We start from the raw sequence: 20,622 nt of genomic DNA on the forward strand, positions 1-20,622 counted from the left end.
CTTAGTGACAAAAACATCACACATACAACTTTATTAATATATACTAAACAGGTATATAGGACAAGCTCTCATTTGATCAGTAATGTGCTGGCCTCTTGAAGCTGTTTTGCTATCATTGAGCTATAAGTGGAGGCTATAGGCAATTACAATTTACAATCACATTGTTGTATTGTTTACTGGCCACAGGCGTATGTGCAGAAATAATACTTGAGATCCCCTACCTGCTCTTTGACGTCACAATTAATGATATAATTGTTGCCAGTCGGGACTCTTAAAAGTAGAAACAATAACTTCCAGCGTCTTCAGTAGCTTCTGTCTCGGCTCCTGTTGGGTCCCCCTATTCTTTTATATCAGCTTCCTGTCTTGAGTCGCGCCAGAGGAGCAGATCTAGTTGGCTGCATGCCCAAACCCTAGATGAGAGACCAAAACACAGAGTCATATAAGTCAAATGTATTTACTCTCACAGCCCATAATTCATAAACGGTGAATCCCCCCCGAATCTAATTATTTTTCCCATTTTTGATCATTATTTATTGAAAGCATTGAGACTTATCTGTTGTATTATATGTTAGTTGCAGTTGATACCAAATTCAAGCACCTGCCCCCGTTCCTAACCAGGAGTCACTGTGGCTGGACACCCCTGCCCCCGCAGCCCCCGCTCATCCCTCACCTCCCACTCTGAAACTCTGCTCTAGTCATGAAGCATGGCTGAAAGCACGTACCTTGTCTCCCTCTTTCTCTCTCATGTTGGCTCAAACATAAGCAAACAGTCCTTTGAGCAAACAGTGCAACAAAGCTGTCAACACTCTCTTCATTTTAGCACAAGAGACAAATCTAATTTTGACTGAGCAGACAGCTGGAGAGATTCGCTTTTTAGAAATATATGCTATATAGGCATGCAATATATTTATTCAATAAACACATGTATTTGAAATTCATTGAAGCCATCATAAATGGGAAAAAGTTGAATTTTTACTTGTCCTGGTCAGACGCATGCATCTGATCACTCATATGTCCCTATATAGAGATGTTAACTCAGTGACTTTCTGCTGCTTCCAAGTATCCCTGTATGAGTAATGCCATGTGTGTTATATGCAAACATTTACTTTTACTACTATAAGTTGCTCTCGGGAAGACCCCTACCCCCCAAACCCACCCCCTTCACCCTGGAGGACTTTCAGGAAATGTCGATATGTTTCCTTTTTTTCTGGCTCCGCACTGACTGTCAGAGGTCAGAGTAAGGACAAGTGATATGAATAAATAATAAATATAACTACTGCTTAATCTTATTTTCTAAATCAGCACTGGCGTAATAGATATTTCTAATTTAATATTGTTAATTTATTTTCAGTGAAAGTTTAGATTTTTTTGCATTTATTCTAATAGAAGTTTTGCTTATGAAAAGCAGTGCTTTAATGGCTTTTATTTGTCACAGATCTGTTTGTGGTGAAAACTGGGAAATAATGTATTTGAATGCAGCAATAGCTAGTGAGGAAATTTGTTTTAGTGGGGACACAGATATAAAAAAAGGGGCTCCAGCTACAAAATTAGGTGTTACTATTTTATATTTTGCAACTATATTAACATAGCAGCTTTTCTCAGCCTCAACAAACACAAATTTATGTCATAATAATATAATATTGTTTAAGAGTTTTTGTATTCAATAACGAATGTTTTCTGCAACGTATGTTTTAGTCAATCATTTTAGCAAAAGTAGAAAAAGTTTACAAATAAAAATTGAGATTTATTGCACAATATGTTAGAACCTACCCAGGGCAAAAAAAATCTAAGTTGGTTGTTCATGAAGGACTGAAACCATGAATATTAATTTGAAAGTTGAGAGGGAAGATGTGTTAGAAAAAGCTGCACAAGCAGGGCGGATGTGCTTTCAAGGTGTGGATAACAGCTTGTGTGTTTTCTTCAGTGGGTGAAACAGTCACATTACTTTGTCAGAAGGGTCTTGCCTTGTGAGAAAAGAGACTTGATGGTTAAATGGTTCAATAGCATTTTATAAGATTAAAGTACAAATTCTACTTGATTGGAGAATCAGGCTCCAGGGTCTGAAAGAGAGCAAAGGTGCTAAATCCAGTTTGCTCCAGGTCCAGAGTTCAGAACTGGATTTTCCAGCAAACTGAGTTTTGCTACATTCACTCCCAAATCAGCTTCTCTGATTGGTTGATGTGGTGAGTCGAGCAGCAAAAGTAACATTTTTCAAACTCCAGCAGCTGCTGCTTATGAAGCGCGTCACGCGTGTAAGATGCTCAGAAAGCTCACAAAACTAACAAAGATCACGAAGCACTGCTTCAGCTCCTCCTGCTTTTCAAAAGGCGCTGCGGGACCTTTTGCTGCGCCAAGATGTGCATCAACCATTGACTTTGCATGTAAATTAGCTGCTTCTGCTGCCTGTGCTGCTTGCGGTGTGAAAGTAGCATTACCCTTTACCCCAAAGAAAATGTTGGGGTTACTTTGAACAGTAAGGTAAGGGACATCAACCCCAACAAAAAAGCACATTTAAAGCAAACCCTCAGCAGAGCAACCTGCTAATAGCTCCCACCCTACATTATACAGTAATCTATTCAAATGGAAATCTGAACTGATCTTGTATACTTTGTTGTCCAAAGGACATCCCAGTTGGGCTGCCCCTGGGCTTTAACCTTATTATGGTGGAGGAGTTTGAGTGTCCCAATGATCTTAGGAGCTATTCTGTCTGGGGCCTTTATGCCCCCTAATAGGGTCACCCAAGGCAGACAGGTCCTAGGTGAGGGGCCAGACAAAGAGCAGCCAATAGACCTCTTAAGATGAGCAAGACAAATGGATCTAGTGTTCCCTCGCCCAGACGCAGGTCACCAGGGCCCCACTCTGGAGCCAGGCCTGGAGGTGGGGCACGCTGGAAAGCACATGGTGGCCGGGCTTTTACCATGGAGCGCAGCCGGTTACAGTCCAAAGAGGAAACATGGGTCCCCCTTCCAATGGTGGTGAGTTGGCTCCTATGGAGGGGGAGGTCAGACCTGGTAGGCCCAAACGTATTGTGAGGGTTTTCTGGGAATGTCTGACAAAGTCCCCCGTGAGGAGCAGCTTTAACTCCCACCTCCGGGAGAGCTTTGAACACGTTTCGAGGTAATGTGGGGAACATTGAGGTTGAGTGGACCATGTTCCGTGCAGTTAGTCAGAGCTGTGGCTGTAAGTTTTTCAGTGCATGTCGTGGCGGCAACCCTCGAACACGCAGGTGGACACCAGTGATGAGGGAAGCTGTCAAGCTGAGGAAGATGTCCTATCGGGCTTTATTGACCTGTGGGACTCCAGAAGGATCTGATGTGTACCGGCAGTCAAAGCGGCAGGTGGCCCAGCTGGTCGCTGAGGCAAAAACTGGGGCATGGGAAGAGTTTCGGAGAGGCCATGGAGAAAGACTTCCGTACGGCTTCGAAGTGATTCTGGTCCACTATCCGTCGTCTCAGGAGGGGGAAGCAGTGCAGTACCAACACTATTTATAGTAGGTGTGGTGTGCTGCTGGCCTTGACTCGGGATGTCGTATGTCAATGGGCTGAGTACTTTGAAGACCGTTGAGGAAGCAGAGCCTGGGTGATACGGGTCCGGTTCTTCCATCTCTGGTGCTGAGGTCACTGAGGTGTTTAAAAAGCTCCACCTGTGGCAAGACCCCAGGGGTGGATGAGATTTGCCCTGAGTAACTTAAGGCTCTGGATATGTGGGGCTGTGTTGGTTAATGCAACTCTGCAACATTGCAAGGTCATCTGGGGCAGTTCCCCTAGATTGGCAGACTGGGTCAGTGGTCCCTTCTATTTAAAAAAGGGGACCAGAGGGTGTATTCAAACTACAGAGGTATCACACTCTTAAGCCTCCCTGGTAGGGTCTATTCCGGTGTTCTGGAAAGGAGAGTCCCTTGGATAGTCGAATCTCAGATTCAGGAGGAGCAGTGTGGTTTCTGTGCTGGCCGTGGAACACTGGATCAGCTCTACACCCTCAGCGGGATCCTGGAGGGTGCATGGGAGTTTTACCAACCAGTCTACATGTGTGGATCTGGACAAGGCATTCGACCAGGTCCCTCTGGGGTACTCTGGGGGGTACTCCGGGAGTATGGAGTACCAGGCCCTTTAATAAGAGCTGTTAGGTCTCTGTACGACCGGTGTCGGAGCCCGGTCCGCATTGCCGGCAGTCGGACTCGTTTCCGGTGAGGGTTGGACTCTGCCAAGGTTGCCCTTTGTCAATGATTCTGTTCAAAACTTTTATGGACAGAATTTCTAGGCGCAGCCAAGGTGTTGAGGGGATCTGTTTTGGTGGCCTTAGGATTGTGTCTCTGCTATTCGCAGATTATATGGTTCTATTGGCTTCATCGGGGCGTGATCTACAGCTCTCACTAGAGGGGTTTACAGCTGAGTGTGAATCGACCATGGTCTTGAGCCGGAAAAGGGTAGAGTGCCTTCTCCAAGTTGGGGAGGATGTACTGCCCCTAGTGGAGGAGTTTAAGTACATTGGTGTCTTGTTCACGAATGAGGAGAAGATGGAGCAGGAGATCGATAGGTAGATTGGTGTGGCATCTGCTTTCAAGCATGCGTGTACCGGTCTGTTGTGGTGAAGAGAGAGCTGAACCAAAAAGCAAAGCTCTCGATTTACCAGTCGATCTACGTTCCTATTCTCATCTATGGTCATGAGCTTTGGGTCATGACCGAAAGAATGAGATCCCGAATACAAGCGGCCGAAGTGAGTTTTCTCTGTTGTGTTTGGGCTCTGCCTTAGACATAGGGTGAGGAGCTCAGTCATCCGGGGAGGACTCAGAGTAGAGCCGCTGCTCCTCCACATGGAGGGGAGCCAGTTGAGTCTCCCTGGTGAGGTGTTCCAGACACGTCCCACCGGAAGGAGGCCCAGGGGGAGGCCCAGGACATGCTGGAAGGACTATGTTTCTCGGCTGGTCTGGGAGCGCATTGGGGTTGCCCCGGAGGAGCTGGCCGAAGTGGCTGGGGAGAGGGACGTCTGGGCCTCCCTACTGAAGCTGCTACCCCCTCGACCCGACCTCAGATAAGAAGATGGATGGATGGACATCCCAGGTTTAAATGTTCTGTTTAATTTACGAACACTAATTCAGTAAGGTCTGGTTAAACACCTTTAAAAATTGTTACTTTTAACTTACTCAAATAGTTAAACCAACTAATTCAAATATCTATGGACAATTAGTTATTTCATCACTATGGAAGACTTTGTTTTAGGTTTTAAACAAGCTTATATGGATTAGAAGGTTTTTTTTCTCTACATAGTAGCTGGGAAAAAGTTAATTTATACAGCTTTCTGTCTATTATTGTGCTTCCTTAATCTAAAATTGTTGAAATTCAATTTCACATTTGAAAAGACATGCAGGTCAAAGTAAATTTAGTAAAGTCTTCACTCTAAAGTAATCTTTTTAAATATCATTTCCAGGCTGGTGCTAAGAACAGTTTTGTTACCTGGATACACTGATGCACTGGATATAAACGTTTAGCCCTTAGAGCCAGGTTTTTAAAGTGTTATGCAAACCACTACATGCATTTTTTTCCAAATCATATCTTTTCAAGGACTTTCATTGAAGTGACATGAGTTGAGGCCACCCATTTATAGTTTATTTTACTATAAACGGGATCATAATTTACAAGTTCATAATCTCTTTCTTGTTTTGTAATTAAAGAAAAAAATTGTTTGGATGCATCTGATTTTGTCTCATTTTCGACCCCCTGGGTTTGTCTTTCCTTTAATTTTGCTCTGTCACAAGAACTTTTGTTTTGGAAAGATGTTCGACCACCAGCAGTTTCAAAGGATGATACCGCAATTTTGATAGTGTTGACATAAACAGTAAGAGAACAAAAGCAAGACTGCCCCTTTAAGTCTAGTCACTTTGTAATTCTTTTTGATCATCAATTTCTTTTAAATAACGGGTCATCCATCATAAAAAATATACATATATAAAAATTACATTAAAAAATTATAACGGTGACATCATGCATCTCAGTGATCAAGCAGCATGTGTAGTCCTCAATGCTGTCGATAACAAATTGCTTTAATCCAAGCAACTTCACTGTACCTTTAGTCTAGTATGCTCAGGACCAATCACCGGAATACAGTTCAATAAACAAAAAATGTGGTTCCTGTAAACAAAAAATTGAGACCAACATACAAACACAAAACCACATGCAGAGATAAAAAGAGATGAGAAAAGATCTAAACAAAGAACATATAGCGGAGCAAAGTAGAGACATGATACAGAAATAGCCCGCTGCAAATACATGGCTATAATATGCAAATGCAAATACGTGGTTGACAGTGGCAGGAGGCTCCTCTGGTGCGGGAGTTTGCTCTGCAATCGAAGGGTTGTTGGTTCAAGGCCCTGCTTCGTCTTTCAGTGTTGTTGTATCCTTGGGCAAGACATTTCACCTGCATTGTCTACTGTTGGTGGTCACTACTGGTGGCGCCAGTGTACGGCAGCCTTGCTTCTGTCAGTGAGCCCAAGCGCAGCTTTGGCTACAATGTAGTTTGCCACCATGAGTGTGTGTGAATAGGTGAATGACTGAATTTAATGTAAAGTGCTTTGGTCAAGTCTTCTGACTTGAAAAAGCACCATATAAGTTGCCTCGTCTGTTCCTGTTTGGCTGTGACACCATCCTGGAGAGAAACATTAACACCTTTGTTTATAGATGTTGGGGATCGGCCTGTTTTCCAGTGTAGTCCTGTTTCTCTGACTTTGACTGGCTGGATGTTCTCTCTTCATCCTCTGACATTGGAGCTGGCTCAGAGCTCATCTGCCTGGCTGTGGGTTTCCTGGACGGGGCCGCCTTTTACAGTTGCCTTTTGTATCTCTGCATCTCCTTGAACGCTGAGCCTGGATCTGCTGGAGGTTTCTTCCTGTTAAAAGGGAGTTTTTCCTCTCCGCTGTCGCTACAAGCATGCTTAGTGTGAGGGATTGAATTCGAGTCAATGAGTCGATGCAATCAACTGGCTTTCCTTAGATAGAAATTTTTTTTATCAGTCTGACTGTATGATCTGGTGAACTGTAAAGTGCCTTGAGATGACGTGTTTTGAATTGGCTCTATATAAATAGTCTAAATTGAACTGAATAAGTAGAGGCCATTGTCCATAAATAATGCTAACACATAAAACACATGCAAAGGAGAAAGGCTTTGAGTAGCAAAAACAACTACAAGTTAAGAAAAGTGGCAAATTAGCAACACATAAGTGAAGTGCTCTAGATCTCTGCGGGCAAACGATGATCAAACCACATGGAATCAGAACCTCTTTAAAGGAACAAACAAGTTGTCCGGAGCACTTCTATTATGCGTGGTCTAGTTTGCAGCTTTTCAGGATTAGCAGTTTGTTTTTTCTCCATTTTCCCTTTGCATGTGTTTTGTGTGTTTTAATCATTTATGTAATTGCAACAAGTTTTGTATTTGAAGCATGTTTCCACTTTGCTGCTCTCTATTTTCTGTTGCATCCAGCAACTATAACCCGTTTCGTTGTCCTCGCTGAGGAGAGGTATGCCAACAGCATGATACTGCCTCCACAGCATTGCAACGTCCATAAGGAAGGTTCAGGGTGATCTACATTGCACGCTTTCCAGCACATAGAACATTTTGCATGTAGACCACAAAGCTATGCATTATTGAAGAAAAAACATGTTAAAAAAAAATCTCTTTTTGAAGCTTTCTAACAGCATCAGGGTAATTGTGACGAAGTCTGTAATTACCTGTCAAATCCTTATGAGGAAGTAGTAGAAGTCTTTGTAATGTGAACCGCTCAGGTTTGAATCCTGGTCGCTCCTGGGGGGGCAACTGCAAGCACAGAAATGCAGAACATCTTGTTCATCTATAATACCTCTGAAAACCTGTAGCTGTTATGAACGACATCTTAAAAAAATTCAAAAAGCAGTTCATGTGATAGATCAAGAACCCACTGAATGGTCCTGGACAGTTCTAGAAGCTGATTTTCTATCTAGAAAAATTGCATTAAATAAAATCTATAGAACAATTTAAGTTTTTTTGCTTTGTTTCTCAGAAAAACGCTAATGAGGCCATTGACAAGAAATTCACACCCAATATATTCTATATAGACACAGGAAGAGTCCTAGAGTTTACTTTTAAATCCACTTCCGTTCAGTTGGATATATAATGGCATTATTTTTGATAATAATTATTGAAAATAAATTGATTATAGTTTATAGTCTTGTGCAATGATTATGACTAGAGGGTTTTTATTTTAGGTTTATTGCATTAATTTCTTTTTCCATGAAGAAATCAGGCCAACTTTCTAAAGCTTTTCTCAAATGATCTTGGACTCCTGGAAAACCCTTTGAGTATTATTTTGACTCCTCCAATAGAAATCATGTTAGGAGCGCCTGGCCATGGCCAATGTTTATTGAAATAAATGTTTTTTGCCTTGGATTATAGGAACATCTCCAAGATAAAAATCTCCATTTCTGACCAGTTCCGTAAAAAATATGGTCTAGGTCAGAGATCATGGATTAGCGGACAGGGGTCCGGATCTGGACCCACCTGCTGGCTAATTCGTACCCAACCTGATTTAAAACATTTATAAATTACTGCTTGCTGTCCGACAACAGTGTCTAATTTCACTTGCGCCGCTTCTCCTGTTAATATGATAAAGCAGAGATTCAGTTCCATACAGAAAGCTTATATTCTTATCTTCAGCTACCACAGTATACATGTCAGATTAAATAATACCACTTATACTTCAGCGATAGTGTCAAGGTGTTACTTTATTGTATCTATTCTACTATATACGTTGGTTGTGCTGTTCTTTTTACATCTCTTTGCAGGTGATGAAGCAGACTAAAGATGTTTTATCGTCATCTCCCTTTTAACTCCTCTTTCTTTGATCTTTTCTCCTTTTTTCCGTTTTTCCTTTCCTGTTCTACTTACATTGCAGTGTCCATATAATCTGTAATACTCCCTGCATGAACTATAATAAAGCAATTTATGTGCATAAATCAAGCGGAACACTATGGTGATAGCCATACTGCTCCACCTGTGAAAGCAAAATCTGTTGGGCTCTTTTTGGCATCAAGACAATTATTCTTATTGCCACATCGCCAGACAGGACACTACATATATATATACAGCAGGCAAACCTGTGGCAAGCCGGGCGATGGGAAAGAAGGAGAAGACAATGAGAAAAAGAGAGCAGAGAATGTGTGGACTGCTGGAAGAACTGCGGTGAATGTCTCCAGACCTTTACTGGTTCTTGATTTTCTTTATTTGGACCCCGCTGATTTTTAATTGGTTACCCCTGGTCCATATCCTTAGTGAGCGCGTCCGTACTATTAAGATTGATGGAGTAGTTTGTCATTTAATAAGCAATTCCCCCAAAGATCAATAAAGTGTATGCTACTCTTTCTATACCTATAATGATATAGTATTTGTGCGAACGATAAACACTCTTGTATCTTCTTGGCGCTCACTTACTAAAAACAGCCGACTTTAACTGAATGAGTTAGAAACCCATTAGATTTTAACAAAGTTCTTTAATTTTTGCTCATGTCCTGTATAATTTCACTATTTCTATTCATTATTTTTTTAGAAAATTTGGTACAGAGTTTTTTTTTTTTTTTGTATTTTGAATTTGGTCTGGCATGAATTCCATCCAAATACCCCCATTAGAAACGTGTTTACAGAGAAAAACATTGACATGTTCAACACTAATTTTCCCAAAAAGCTTCTTCACATGGTGGTTATGTTGCTCTAGGAGTGGATAAACTCGAACATGTGACTAACATCTTGGGTTCTTGGAAACGCCAGGATTTTTTTGAGAGGGGGGGAAAAAAACTCAACATAATGACCTAAGTACTTAACTTAAAACTAAATTAAATTCTAACTTTCCATGAACAAGACAGTCCTCATGTCCTGAAATCTGAGGCCAATGGAAAAAGCAGTAACCTGGATAACCTGAAGATGAACCACAGGATATTTCTGGAAATTAGAGTGCTCACAATGGTGATCAGAAAGGTAGGTTATTGTAAAATGTATACTTAAAATAGCATATTTTAAATATATTAAGGTGTTTCTTTCTGAGCCAATATGTGAAGTATTTATACATCTTAGCAGTATTTATAACTCTTCTATAACCAAATGTTAGAAAATCAACCAGGTGGAAGTTGTGAATGAAAAATTTAATGTAACATGTTTCTGATTGAAACATGAATTTATATAATTGAAAAACATATGTCTGCAAAAAAAAAAAAAAAACATAACATGAATTTCTAGTATTGAAAAAATGTCCAGCAATAAATGAATGACATTTTATGATTTAATTTGACAGAGTGTTTAAGAAAGGAATAAAGTTTAAATTGGTTTAAGGGAGGAGTATTTCATCCAGTCATCATGGAAACGATGACATCTTATTTTCAAAGTCATTAATAAAAAAAAAAAGAAAAACTGAAAACGGCATGAGTTTTTAGAAACACCTACCGGATAAGTGCACATGAGATCCACAAAAGAGCTTCGTTTCCAATTAATGGCCAATAGACGGACCTATTGGCCAAAGCACGAGGACCCTGTGAGGCTATGCGGACACCGCTATGGAATTTCGCAGTGAGTTATGGGCATGTCTGCATGATTTCCCCCCCCCTCTGGAGCAACAATGGCTCTGGTTGTCTGTCTTTTTTCATGCTTTTGCGCACTGAGGGGGGACTGCATGGTGGGTTGATATTTAATCTCTGTGTGTGGGACGTAAAAAAAAAAAAAAAAAAAAAGAGGCGCGTGCTCGTGTTATCACTGTCTCCTCAGGGGAGGTAAATAAAAGGTTTTCCCAAAGCTCATCAGTGATGAAGTCTGCTAGGTGAACGCAGCTCGGTTCTGACGCGCAGAGCTGCGCTCCTGCTCGCACCTTGGACCATTTTGGACATTTGAGCGCTGCCTCAGACGCTGTCTGCTGTGCGTCTGTCCGATGATCTCACGATGCGTTTGAAAAATGCCGCTGCTTGTCGCGAATGTTGCGGAAAACTTTTAGAGGTAAGAGCTGACTATTTCCAGGCTTGTGGATTTGGCCATGTGGGCATGACCTGCCTGCGCCGCAGCTCTGCATGCTCCGGGGGTTTATAGTGCATGAATGAAATGCATCGATATTTGTTAGTTCTATTTGCACCAAGTTCATCAAACTTTTTCATTCATTTACATAACTTTAAATATATTCATGAAAAATCATTTATTAATATCCAATCAACTTAATTGCACCGTTATAAATGCTTTATTACTATGTCAGTTTTTTTTTGCTCTTATTACAAAACATGTATTTCTGAAACAACACTAAGAATACTGTTTTTATTTTTAATTGACTTTCTGCTTGGTTTACTGTCTTTGTGAATAAGAGCAAAAATCTTGCATTTTATGAGAAAAAGTTAATAACCTGTAAGAATAAAAAAGGAAAAGTTGGAAAACAGTATTTCTGAGGAAGCATAGCTGTTCTAATGCTCTGCACTGGCATGGATCAGCTTTTTTTCTAGATGTGTTTCTATTTTAAAACATTTTCTACATGAAAATATATTTTTATTTGCATTTTAATATTGTGCACAACCCATTTCATTAGGTCATAAGGCTATCAAATAGTAAGATATATCACTTTTTGATATTCAAACACTAAAAAACTGCATATTTCGTAACTAATAGGTGCCTAAGACAGCCTCTGTACATTTTAATAATCTGTTTATTAAACTGTGCTGTTAAAAGTAGAATATTTGACAATATTTCTAACCCTCTGCTTCACCATTTGGCTCTAACTCATGGACTTGTGCAGAAATACAATAGCGAGTTTAAGTAACAACTTCCTGAATGGAGCTTGTAGCCTCATTCAAAACTTTTGGACTTCTTTCAAGAAAAGGTCGTCAAAATAGATCACAAACGTAGGGTAGTTCATGCTATTTAACACACAGTTTGATGAAAAATCATCCTCTTCATAGGTGCATTAAAGTTGGAAGTTAGAAACTTGCATGTTTTGACATGGAAATGGAAATATTTATAGTGCAACATTAATTTCTGTTTCCCTTTTTTCAAAAGTAATTAACTGAGCGATGCATTGAAAAAACGGTGATTTACCTCTTTTTTTGTAGTTCAATGAGATGCTGAAAAGATAATTCTGGAAGGAAGGAAGAAAGATAGCAAAGATAATAGATGATATCGTCATGCTGAGCAAAAGAGCACATCAGAGACAAGAGATGGGAAACATGAGAAGACATTGCACTTAAGACCACCCAGTTAAATCTCTTGTCATGTGTAGGATCTTCTTCATCTTCTACTTCCAAGGACGCTGTGAAACCTCTGGTTCTATCCTAGCACTAATTGCTTCAAGAAGATTCATCTTAGCAGAAATCTATTTGAAGGCAGTGGTATAAGTATTGTTAAAGGTCCGGACTATCATTGTGACGAGCGAGTTTATTTCTCACTTTAGCTGAAGATGTTTTATTTCCAGAAACTTGAAGTTCCCGTGGATAGCCCCTGAAAAGACATTAAGTATTGATGACCTCTGTGTTAATCAGTTTCATTCTCAAGGGAAGTTACCTTTCAAGTCTGCTTCTCAAGCATGACCCAGCAGACAGGGAAAAGAAGGCCACTCAATGCGAAAGCTTATTGCGCAGGTTTCACTGCATACTGCTGTCAGCAGAAAAGTGCAAAAGGTTATCAGAAGCTGACTGTGCTGAGGGATTCCAGCTGAGCAGGAAATGATGTCACTCATCTCATGGCTACTTATTTACAATTCTGAACTTTAACATGTTAGAAGTCTGACACCACAAACAACATGTATGTTATCTATTGACGTGCCAATGGGTTCATTTAACTGCTTCTACATTCTTTAAATGCCATCTTGCTTACATTCCGTAATAGCACGTATCGGAAATGTAGTTCCACTTATAGCCTTCCCCCTTTTCAATGCCTTTGTGACGTACCTGCAGGGAAGCTTTCCTCTGTCCACAGTGCTGCTACTTGAAGCTGCTTATCTAAACACTGTTTTTAGGCAGCTGATATTGGCACACTGAGCTGTTCGCTTGTAGTCTGGCTGCACTGCTGGTCTGCAAATTCCACCACCTTGGTGAGAAAGTCACGACAAAGGGTATGTTTGAAGGCACTTTTTGGAGGGATCCGTTCGCACGTAGGCAGTGGCGTTAGTGAAGAGGTCACCGATAACCTTCAAGCTGAGTCACGCTACTGAGTCACAGCATATGGAATCTTTGAAAATCAGAGTATGCAGTAGGGCCACTGGCATGCTTTACAATAATAGGGGTTACGACTTGGCAATTAATTGCATTTGCAATATAAGAACAATTTAACAAAAACAGAATTTTCAAATGCACTTGCAGAGGCACTAAATCAATATAAACATCCCTATGAGGGGGAGTGTTGACCTAGTGGTTAGAGCAGTGTGCTTGTGCTCTGAGAAGGTTGCAAGTACCTGGTTCGATTACCACAGCCTGCTCTCTGGGTCCCAGAGCAAGACCCTTATCCCCACACTGCTCCCCGGGTGCCGCACAATGGCAGCCCACAGCTCCCTGAGGGGATGGGTTGAAGCCAGAGGTAAATTTCTCCATAAATGTTCAATTATTATTATTATTATTCAATTATTATCAAATTTTAATCACACTAACAAAATTAAGACCCCCAATTTCTCACTCCACCCCTTTATCTTACAATTATCTTACAAATATGATAGTTTTCAATTGGCCATTTTGGGCTGTTGAAGACAAATGACAACAATTTTAGGAAATTTGTGGAGAAGTTGTTACCCGCTCTAAAACTTCTGTTGCACATCGCACTGTGAGACAGGTGGACATTGTGGCTGGTCCATGGTCAGAGATAACTTGTGACAAAAAATCTTGACAGTGGCAGATATTTAGAATAACCATCTTGCAGTGGGACAGAGGCTATGAATTCCATCTACCAATCAGCCAATAGAAATGCACTTGTCTTCACAGTTACTCATTTTGTATGTAAGACTACACATAGTGGTTTGTTATAGTTTTTCTTTCATTTACTTGTTCGTTATTTACCCAGCTATATAAACTAAGAGATCATAGCACTAACTGTTTTAATCAGCTAATTGCTAATAGCCGAGGGATAAATACATACCTTTAACTCTACCTGTAAAACTGAAATCCTAAGTTCACCAACAAATACCTGTGTCTAGATTCCTGCCCATTAAAGCAGCAGTTACAGGGGTTCTGTTTTTTCCATTTTATATTGTTTGTTGTTATTGTCTCCGCCTGGCAGCAAAGAAGGGTGACATCTACTGATCTGGCGCACACTGTTGAAGTTGTTTATCGCTGTAGTCAGTTTATTAGTAATGGTGTGCACACATCTAACTTGACATCGTACCAAGGTTATTATATCCTTGTCGCATGATGTGTTGTGAAATATTTTTATAAGATTGCAAAAAAAGCACAGTGTGACAAGTCGAGATGTGCCAAGCAGGAGTTTGGGACTTCTCCTATGTACCGCCGGACTCCCCCTGGATAGCCATAGCCTCAGCACCTTTGTCCGACAGGCCCCCTTCGATCTACAGATGTTTTCCTCCACTGTCCTCCCGATCCAGCACTGAGAATCTGCTGCCTCTACCGCTGTGGTTCTTTAAGCCGGCCTACACCGTGCAATTTTTTGCCCTTTTCGGGGCGATTTTCCTGTCGTGCTAGAATTTTTCGATCGGGCCGACTTTCAGCCTGATCGTGCGTTGTGTAGTGTACAGGGAGTAACGAGGGGCGATCAGCCTCTCACAATCACCTCCTGATCAGGAATCATGAGGTCGGGAGAATATCAAACATGTTTGATTTTCTCCCAACCGTCGTGGGCAAACACTCAATGAGCATGCACAAACAAGAATTCTTCTTTTTTCTTCTTCCTCTCAGATGAAAACACAGAAGCCATAGTAGCCATGTTTGCTTAGGAATTTCTTTGTCCAAATACGTCGTTGCCTTTTCTTTTTAGGGCTTTCAGCACAAAATTGAAACCGCAGGGTTTTGTCGATAGTGTGAGTTGTAGCTGCGTGCAACGATTGAAAAAATCACACAAAGTATGCCCGGCTTTAGCTTCAGAGAGGCCGAAGCTGGTTCCAGTTATAGAACTCTTCCAGCCAGTGTTCTCCCAATGATTTTCCACTGCTCCTGTCTGAGTCTCCAGATCTCTGTTTCACCTTTCCTCTGACCAAAATGGTTAATGGTAAATAGCATGTACTTATATAGCACCTTTATTCAAGTCAGGAGACTTGACCAAAGCGCTTTACACTACATTCATTCACCCACACACTCATGGTGGTAAGCTACATTGTAGCCACAGCTGCCCTGGGGCTCACTGACAGAAGTGGGGCTGCCGTACACTGGCACCACCGGGCCCTCTGACCACCATCAGTAGACAAGGCAGGTGAAGTGTCTTGCCCAAGGACACAATGACACTGAAAGTCGGAGTAGGGGCTTGAACCGTCAATCCTTCGATTTCAGGGCAAACTCCTACATCCAACGCCACTGTTGCCCCAAAATAAGCGTGGACCAAACGCAGGAGAAAGATGCATGTTCACTTAAAGAAAAACCCATCAGAAACACAACGGCCGACGCTTGCATGACCAGCCGGTTGCCGTTCGTAGCAGATCATGTGAGAATTAGCCGATTTTCCGAGTCATGCCTTTTGACTAGTGCAAGTCCAGTGAAAAGGTCTTTGGACAGCTTCTGTTTGTCTCATATTACACTTTGATGAACACACTGAGGTGCAACAAACATGCAGAGATAGCATCATTTTTTGTAAAATATTCAGGTGTGTGGGAAGTTTCTTTAAATTGCGTCTACCAGAAAGATAATCTGTTCCATTTATCATGTCTTTTTTAGGTCATGCATCCCTGCCTCTGTGAATAAGTGCATTCAGGATGTGGCACCAGGGAGCAGGGCAATGTGCACACATGACTCAGAGAAATACCTTTATCAAGAGTTTTAGTAAAAATTGTATCAGAATGCGGTCAGTTGTGAGTGGGTGTTGGAGATCAACTTAAATCCAAATTAAAAGAGCTGCTTGAACAAGCTTGTCAGTCTTTCCAAATTAGTCTGACTAATGTATTTACATGGAAATGAGACCTAAACGAGCTTCTTCCTGCACTGTCATTGTATTTATCTTACTGTTCATAATCTAAGGCATCACATGTTTCCTTAAAGGGGAATCATCATATTCTGTTGAGTCATTCCTTGATGCTGACTTTACAGAGTGCTGCATTAGAAATTCCCTGCTGGTATGCAGTGTTTGCATTTCTGGGGGAAGATCTGACACCCCAAAGATTCCTTTCGCTTCTGTTTGTAAAAACCCTCTCCTTGAGCAGCTCTGTAAGTATTCACTAGGGGCTTTAAAGGTATACATAATGTCTACATAATGCATAAAGGTATGCATAAAGGTAAACATAATGTCTACATAATGATGTGTGAAGTAGTCATGTTCAGGCAGTACTTACTGTCAGCATAGAGCAGTGAGAGTGACTTATGTAAAGAGGAATTATTTTGGAAAGTTGAGCTAAAGGATAATCAAGCTGGAACATTTAGGCTTTCTGTCTGAGGACACAAGAGGGTTTATGTTTGAACTACATTATGCAATAACTGGAAATGTTATTAAGATAGACGGAGAACTTAAAGAGTAGGGCAAGAATTTAGCTTAGCAGGATAAATATTCAGTTTGAAAAGGATGACATCTCCAAGGATCTGCAAGTATCTGGTGCTAAAGTAACAAGTAATTAAAAAAAAATCATTAAGGTGGATTCATCTTTTTTATGAATTAAAATACATGGATTAAAATGTTGATACATTGTCATTTGGTCTTTTTGAATCTATGTAATTTGATGCAATTTGAATGTAATTAATTCTTTTTTTTATGTTGCTCAAAGTTATAGCACATCTCATCTCAAGTCACTTTGCAGAGCCATTTTAATCATGTCTTGATCTGATTGGTTAAAACATTTCATTGAGTCAGTTGGCTAATTTTCATCAACATTTTTTATGCGCAGTTTGGAGGATTACATCGAAGGTTAATGGAAAAAGCTAAATTTGAATTAACTTACTTAATTTTGCACAAAAAAAAGTTATTCATGATAACTTGTTGGTTTTTTTCTAGGACTGAACAATTAGTTAAAAATCTATTTCTTGATTTGACTTGATCCATTTTTTATATCTTTTTTTTCTTTTAACACATATTCTGATTTAAATTTCCTTTGCTCTAACGACAAGAATTGACTTCATGACCTTGAAATCTCACTCATCCCACATCCATTGTTGCAGAACTTTACTGTTACGGCTCTGTGGAAAAATGTTTACTTCAACATGCATACTTCCCCTTCTGTTTGGGGCAAATCCCACATATTACAGCCACCTAAAGGGCTGGAGTGAGAAAGCCAGTGTCTTACTTTTGTTAAATGCAAATGGGACCAAAACTGAATGCCTCTGTAATTTGAAAATTGCATGTTGTTACATTGATTTTTCAGTTGTGTGTGTCTTCTGTGACCTGCTTTTACCGTTGTGGTTTGCATTGCATTGCCATCGGATTAAATATTAAAATAACTTTGGTAAAGTTCAGAAAAAGCTCTCTAAAAATGACACAGTTAGAAACCATTCCACAGTCTTTGTTGTGGCTTTGTTGTTTGTTTTTCTTTAATCTCAGTGTCCCTCATATTTTGTTCATTAACATCCTTCACCTACCATCTATAGCTTGGTCATGTCGTGGGGCGACTGCACAGCTCTGTGACAGTGACTGCACAGCTCTGTGACAGTGACTGCAGCTCTCTTTTCTTTGCATTTGCATTTAGGAAGACACCTGTAAATATATAAAAATATAAATATATATATATGATTATTATTTTTTCCTGATTTGATCCAGTCAAATGCGGGACAGTATGTGGGACAACGGGACAGCAGTGACTGTCCCAGACTGTCCCACTCCAATCAGGACATCTGGTCACCCTATCCTGTTTACTTAACCAGGTGATTAGGGTCGTCAGATTGTTTAAACCAATCTCTGTAAAGGCTTTTTAACTTTCTGGGTCTTTATTATCCACCTCTTTCTTTTTGACATGAACAAACATTTATTGCACCTTTTAGATGCATTGTCAATGGCTGAAATATATTAAAATATATATATATATTTTTTATCTAAAAAACCCTAAAAAAATTCCCTTGAGGGCTTCTAGATAGAGCATATTTAAAGATAGAAGGTCTTTATCTTTTGGTTTCATTTGGTTTTTGTGTGAAACGAAACACATTGTGTCGTCCAACAAGATTTTGCAGAAATTTATATAACACTGACACAAATCTGATGGGTTTTGCTTATTCTTACATTAATATATTGATTTATGTGCTATATTATTATATACTGAAGTGCTTTGAAAAAATATATTGAGGTGACAGAAGAAGTGAAGTAAAATGAGTAAAATCATATAACGAAAAACACAACCATAAAGGCGGACAAAGCAGAAAACATGGTCTTCAGTTTGAGTTTAAAATCACGGTGGAGGGAAAGTCAGGTCAAAGGGAAGTTGGTTCTAGACTCGGGGTGCTGCCACTTTTATGCTCACTCCATGCCACGGAAGATGCCTTATTCTGTAGAGGTTATTTATTTCAGTTTGTTTTGTATATTATGTCATGATGAACCTTAAGGGTTTGAGGCTTTCCCAGTAATCTCCTGAGTCTGTTGAAAAAATTAAAATGTATTCACTGAAAATGGAAATTTGAAATTGAAAATTGTTGGAAAACATATCTAATTTAGTTATTAACATATAAAGGCCCTAAAAAAGTTCTGAAATAAGCCCTGACATGATTCTCTTACCAAAGATCATACTTTGTCACTGTCTAACAGCATGATGAATTAATCCAATAACTGGATTATTAGGTTTAACAGGTCCTAGTTTAACCAAAAGTGAATCAGTGTCATGATTAAGCCCAAGAAAAGAGCAACACCAAAAATATGCTCTTTTCTGTACTCCTTAGAGCTTTTTGTGGACACCAAGTTCTAAAGGAGGAAGGAAGAAGAATCCTTGTTTGCGCATGCCCACTGAGCGTTTTGCCCATGACGGCCGACTGAATTTCAAACATTTTTGATTTTCTCCCGACCTCAAGATTCCTGATTGGGAGTTGGTCATGGAAGGCTGATCGCCCCTTGTAACCCCATGTACACTACACGACGCAAGATGAGGCTGAAAGTCAGCCCGATCGAAAAATTCTCGCATGCCTGGAAAATCACACAGTGTACGGCCGGCTTAATGAAATGTAGTAGAAGCCAATTAAAAGCAATTTGTACAGGTTGCCTTCAAGAGCAGGATATACTCCAGCGATGTTTTGTCCTCACAATTGTTTTTCCAATGTGTGAAGCCTCTCATTCAGATTATGAAAGACTGACAATTAATGAATGAGTGAAAGGTCTGCAGAATCTGACAGCTACTGTATGCATAGCTGAACAGAATAAAAGACAAAACAGTTAATCATCTATGAAGCGGTTGAACAATCAAAAAGAAGATGCACAGAAGTGACTCAAGTTCCAATGAGCCAAATAAGCCCATGTGTGGATCATTACGCCCCACACATGGGCTCATTTCAAGTCCTATTTCAATTTAATATGTTGCATTGTATGAGTGCAGCATGAAAATGACTCCCCTCCATACTCACAATTTTGTGACTGCGCAATCTGTTGCTGCAGCAGAATCTCTTCAGAAAATGATGCCGAATGATGAAAAGTTCAAATCTTAACTTCATGTTCTCCTTCCTTTTTTTCTGTCATTGAAAGGGCCTTTTTATATGTTGCCTTAACTTCTTAGAGATTTGAACTGGTGGTGAGTTATCACACTGAACAACCTCAGAAAAAAAATGTAAGGCTCATGACCAGAGAAAGACTTTCAAACCTTTTAAGGACATTTTAACCAGTTAAAGTTTCACTTTCTCTTCAGTATTGTCAGTTTCACTTTCTAGTTTAGGGCCCCTTCTGGAGGACTTGTTGCTGGAGGGTTCCAGAGAAAGTAGTAGTTGTTCCTTGATAGTTAAAAATCCCAAAGATTGAGTCTCGTCTCTCGAGTCTCTCGTGGGACTTTAATGTAATTAGCTTGCTGATGGAGTTCCTTAAATGAGCCGTATAATCTCTGGTGTACTATTTAATGGTTGACTGATACATATGACTATGATATTTTTGGCCAATATTAGTGGGGTTTTCCTGTATCTGCATCAGCCAATACATGCATGTGTTCACCAATGAATGCTTTCAGCAGCCATGCATTGAGATCAAATGTATGAACATTAACAATGGATGGCTTCAATATGTCTCATCATTTTAACGCTCTTCACTTTTTTGGCCAAGGTGCAACTTATTTATACTTTTAAAGAACTTAAAAAGAACATCTTGATGTCCTCCTAAAAACATTATTTCTGCACTATATGGTAAACTTTATCAGATAAAGAGTCTGAATGCATGAGGTACCTATTATTGTCAGTGGTTTTGAAGTTACAAATTTAAAACAATGTAGGTCTCATTGCTTAAAAATGTTTAGCCTGGTTTTATGTCATATACAGTGAGGAGAATCAGGTTTGTGTCTTTTTATGTACAGATGGGTACATATCCGATTTGAACTTTTTGTAGGTCTAAATTC

At 40.1% G+C, this 20,622-nt stretch overlaps 1 protein-coding gene and 1 long non-coding RNA gene across 3 annotated transcripts in view; one reads left to right on the plus strand and one right to left on the minus strand.

Moving 5' to 3' along the window:
* On the minus strand, positions 1-10,685 carry LOC119779461. Its single transcript, XR_005280229.1, has 3 exons — positions 10,458-10,685; positions 7,721-7,805; positions 1-410 (listed from the first exon to the last, which is right to left on the minus strand). It is a non-coding gene; the product is annotated as an uncharacterized LOC119779461 (long non-coding RNA).
* The window catches only part of epoa (erythropoietin a), a 20,007-nt gene continuing 9,899 nt past the window's right edge, over positions 10,515-20,622 (plus strand). The window contains exon 1 of one of the 2 annotated variants that reach the window (XM_038279112.1): positions 10,515-10,580. In XM_038279112.1, the coding sequence (XP_038135040.1) occupies positions 10,568-10,580 (13 nt within the window). In that variant the 5' untranslated portion in view covers positions 10,515-10,567. Of the gene's footprint in view, positions 10,581-10,712; positions 11,001-20,622 lie in introns of those variants that run through there. The other variant, XM_038279111.1, reaches the window with a different exon arrangement.

This window comes from Cyprinodon tularosa, unplaced genomic scaffold, assembly GCF_016077235.1.
Source record: "Cyprinodon tularosa strain WSP-4 unplaced genomic scaffold, ASM1607723v1 ctg148, whole genome shotgun sequence".
NCBI classification, from domain to species: domain Eukaryota; kingdom Metazoa; phylum Chordata; class Actinopteri; order Cyprinodontiformes; family Cyprinodontidae; genus Cyprinodon; species Cyprinodon tularosa.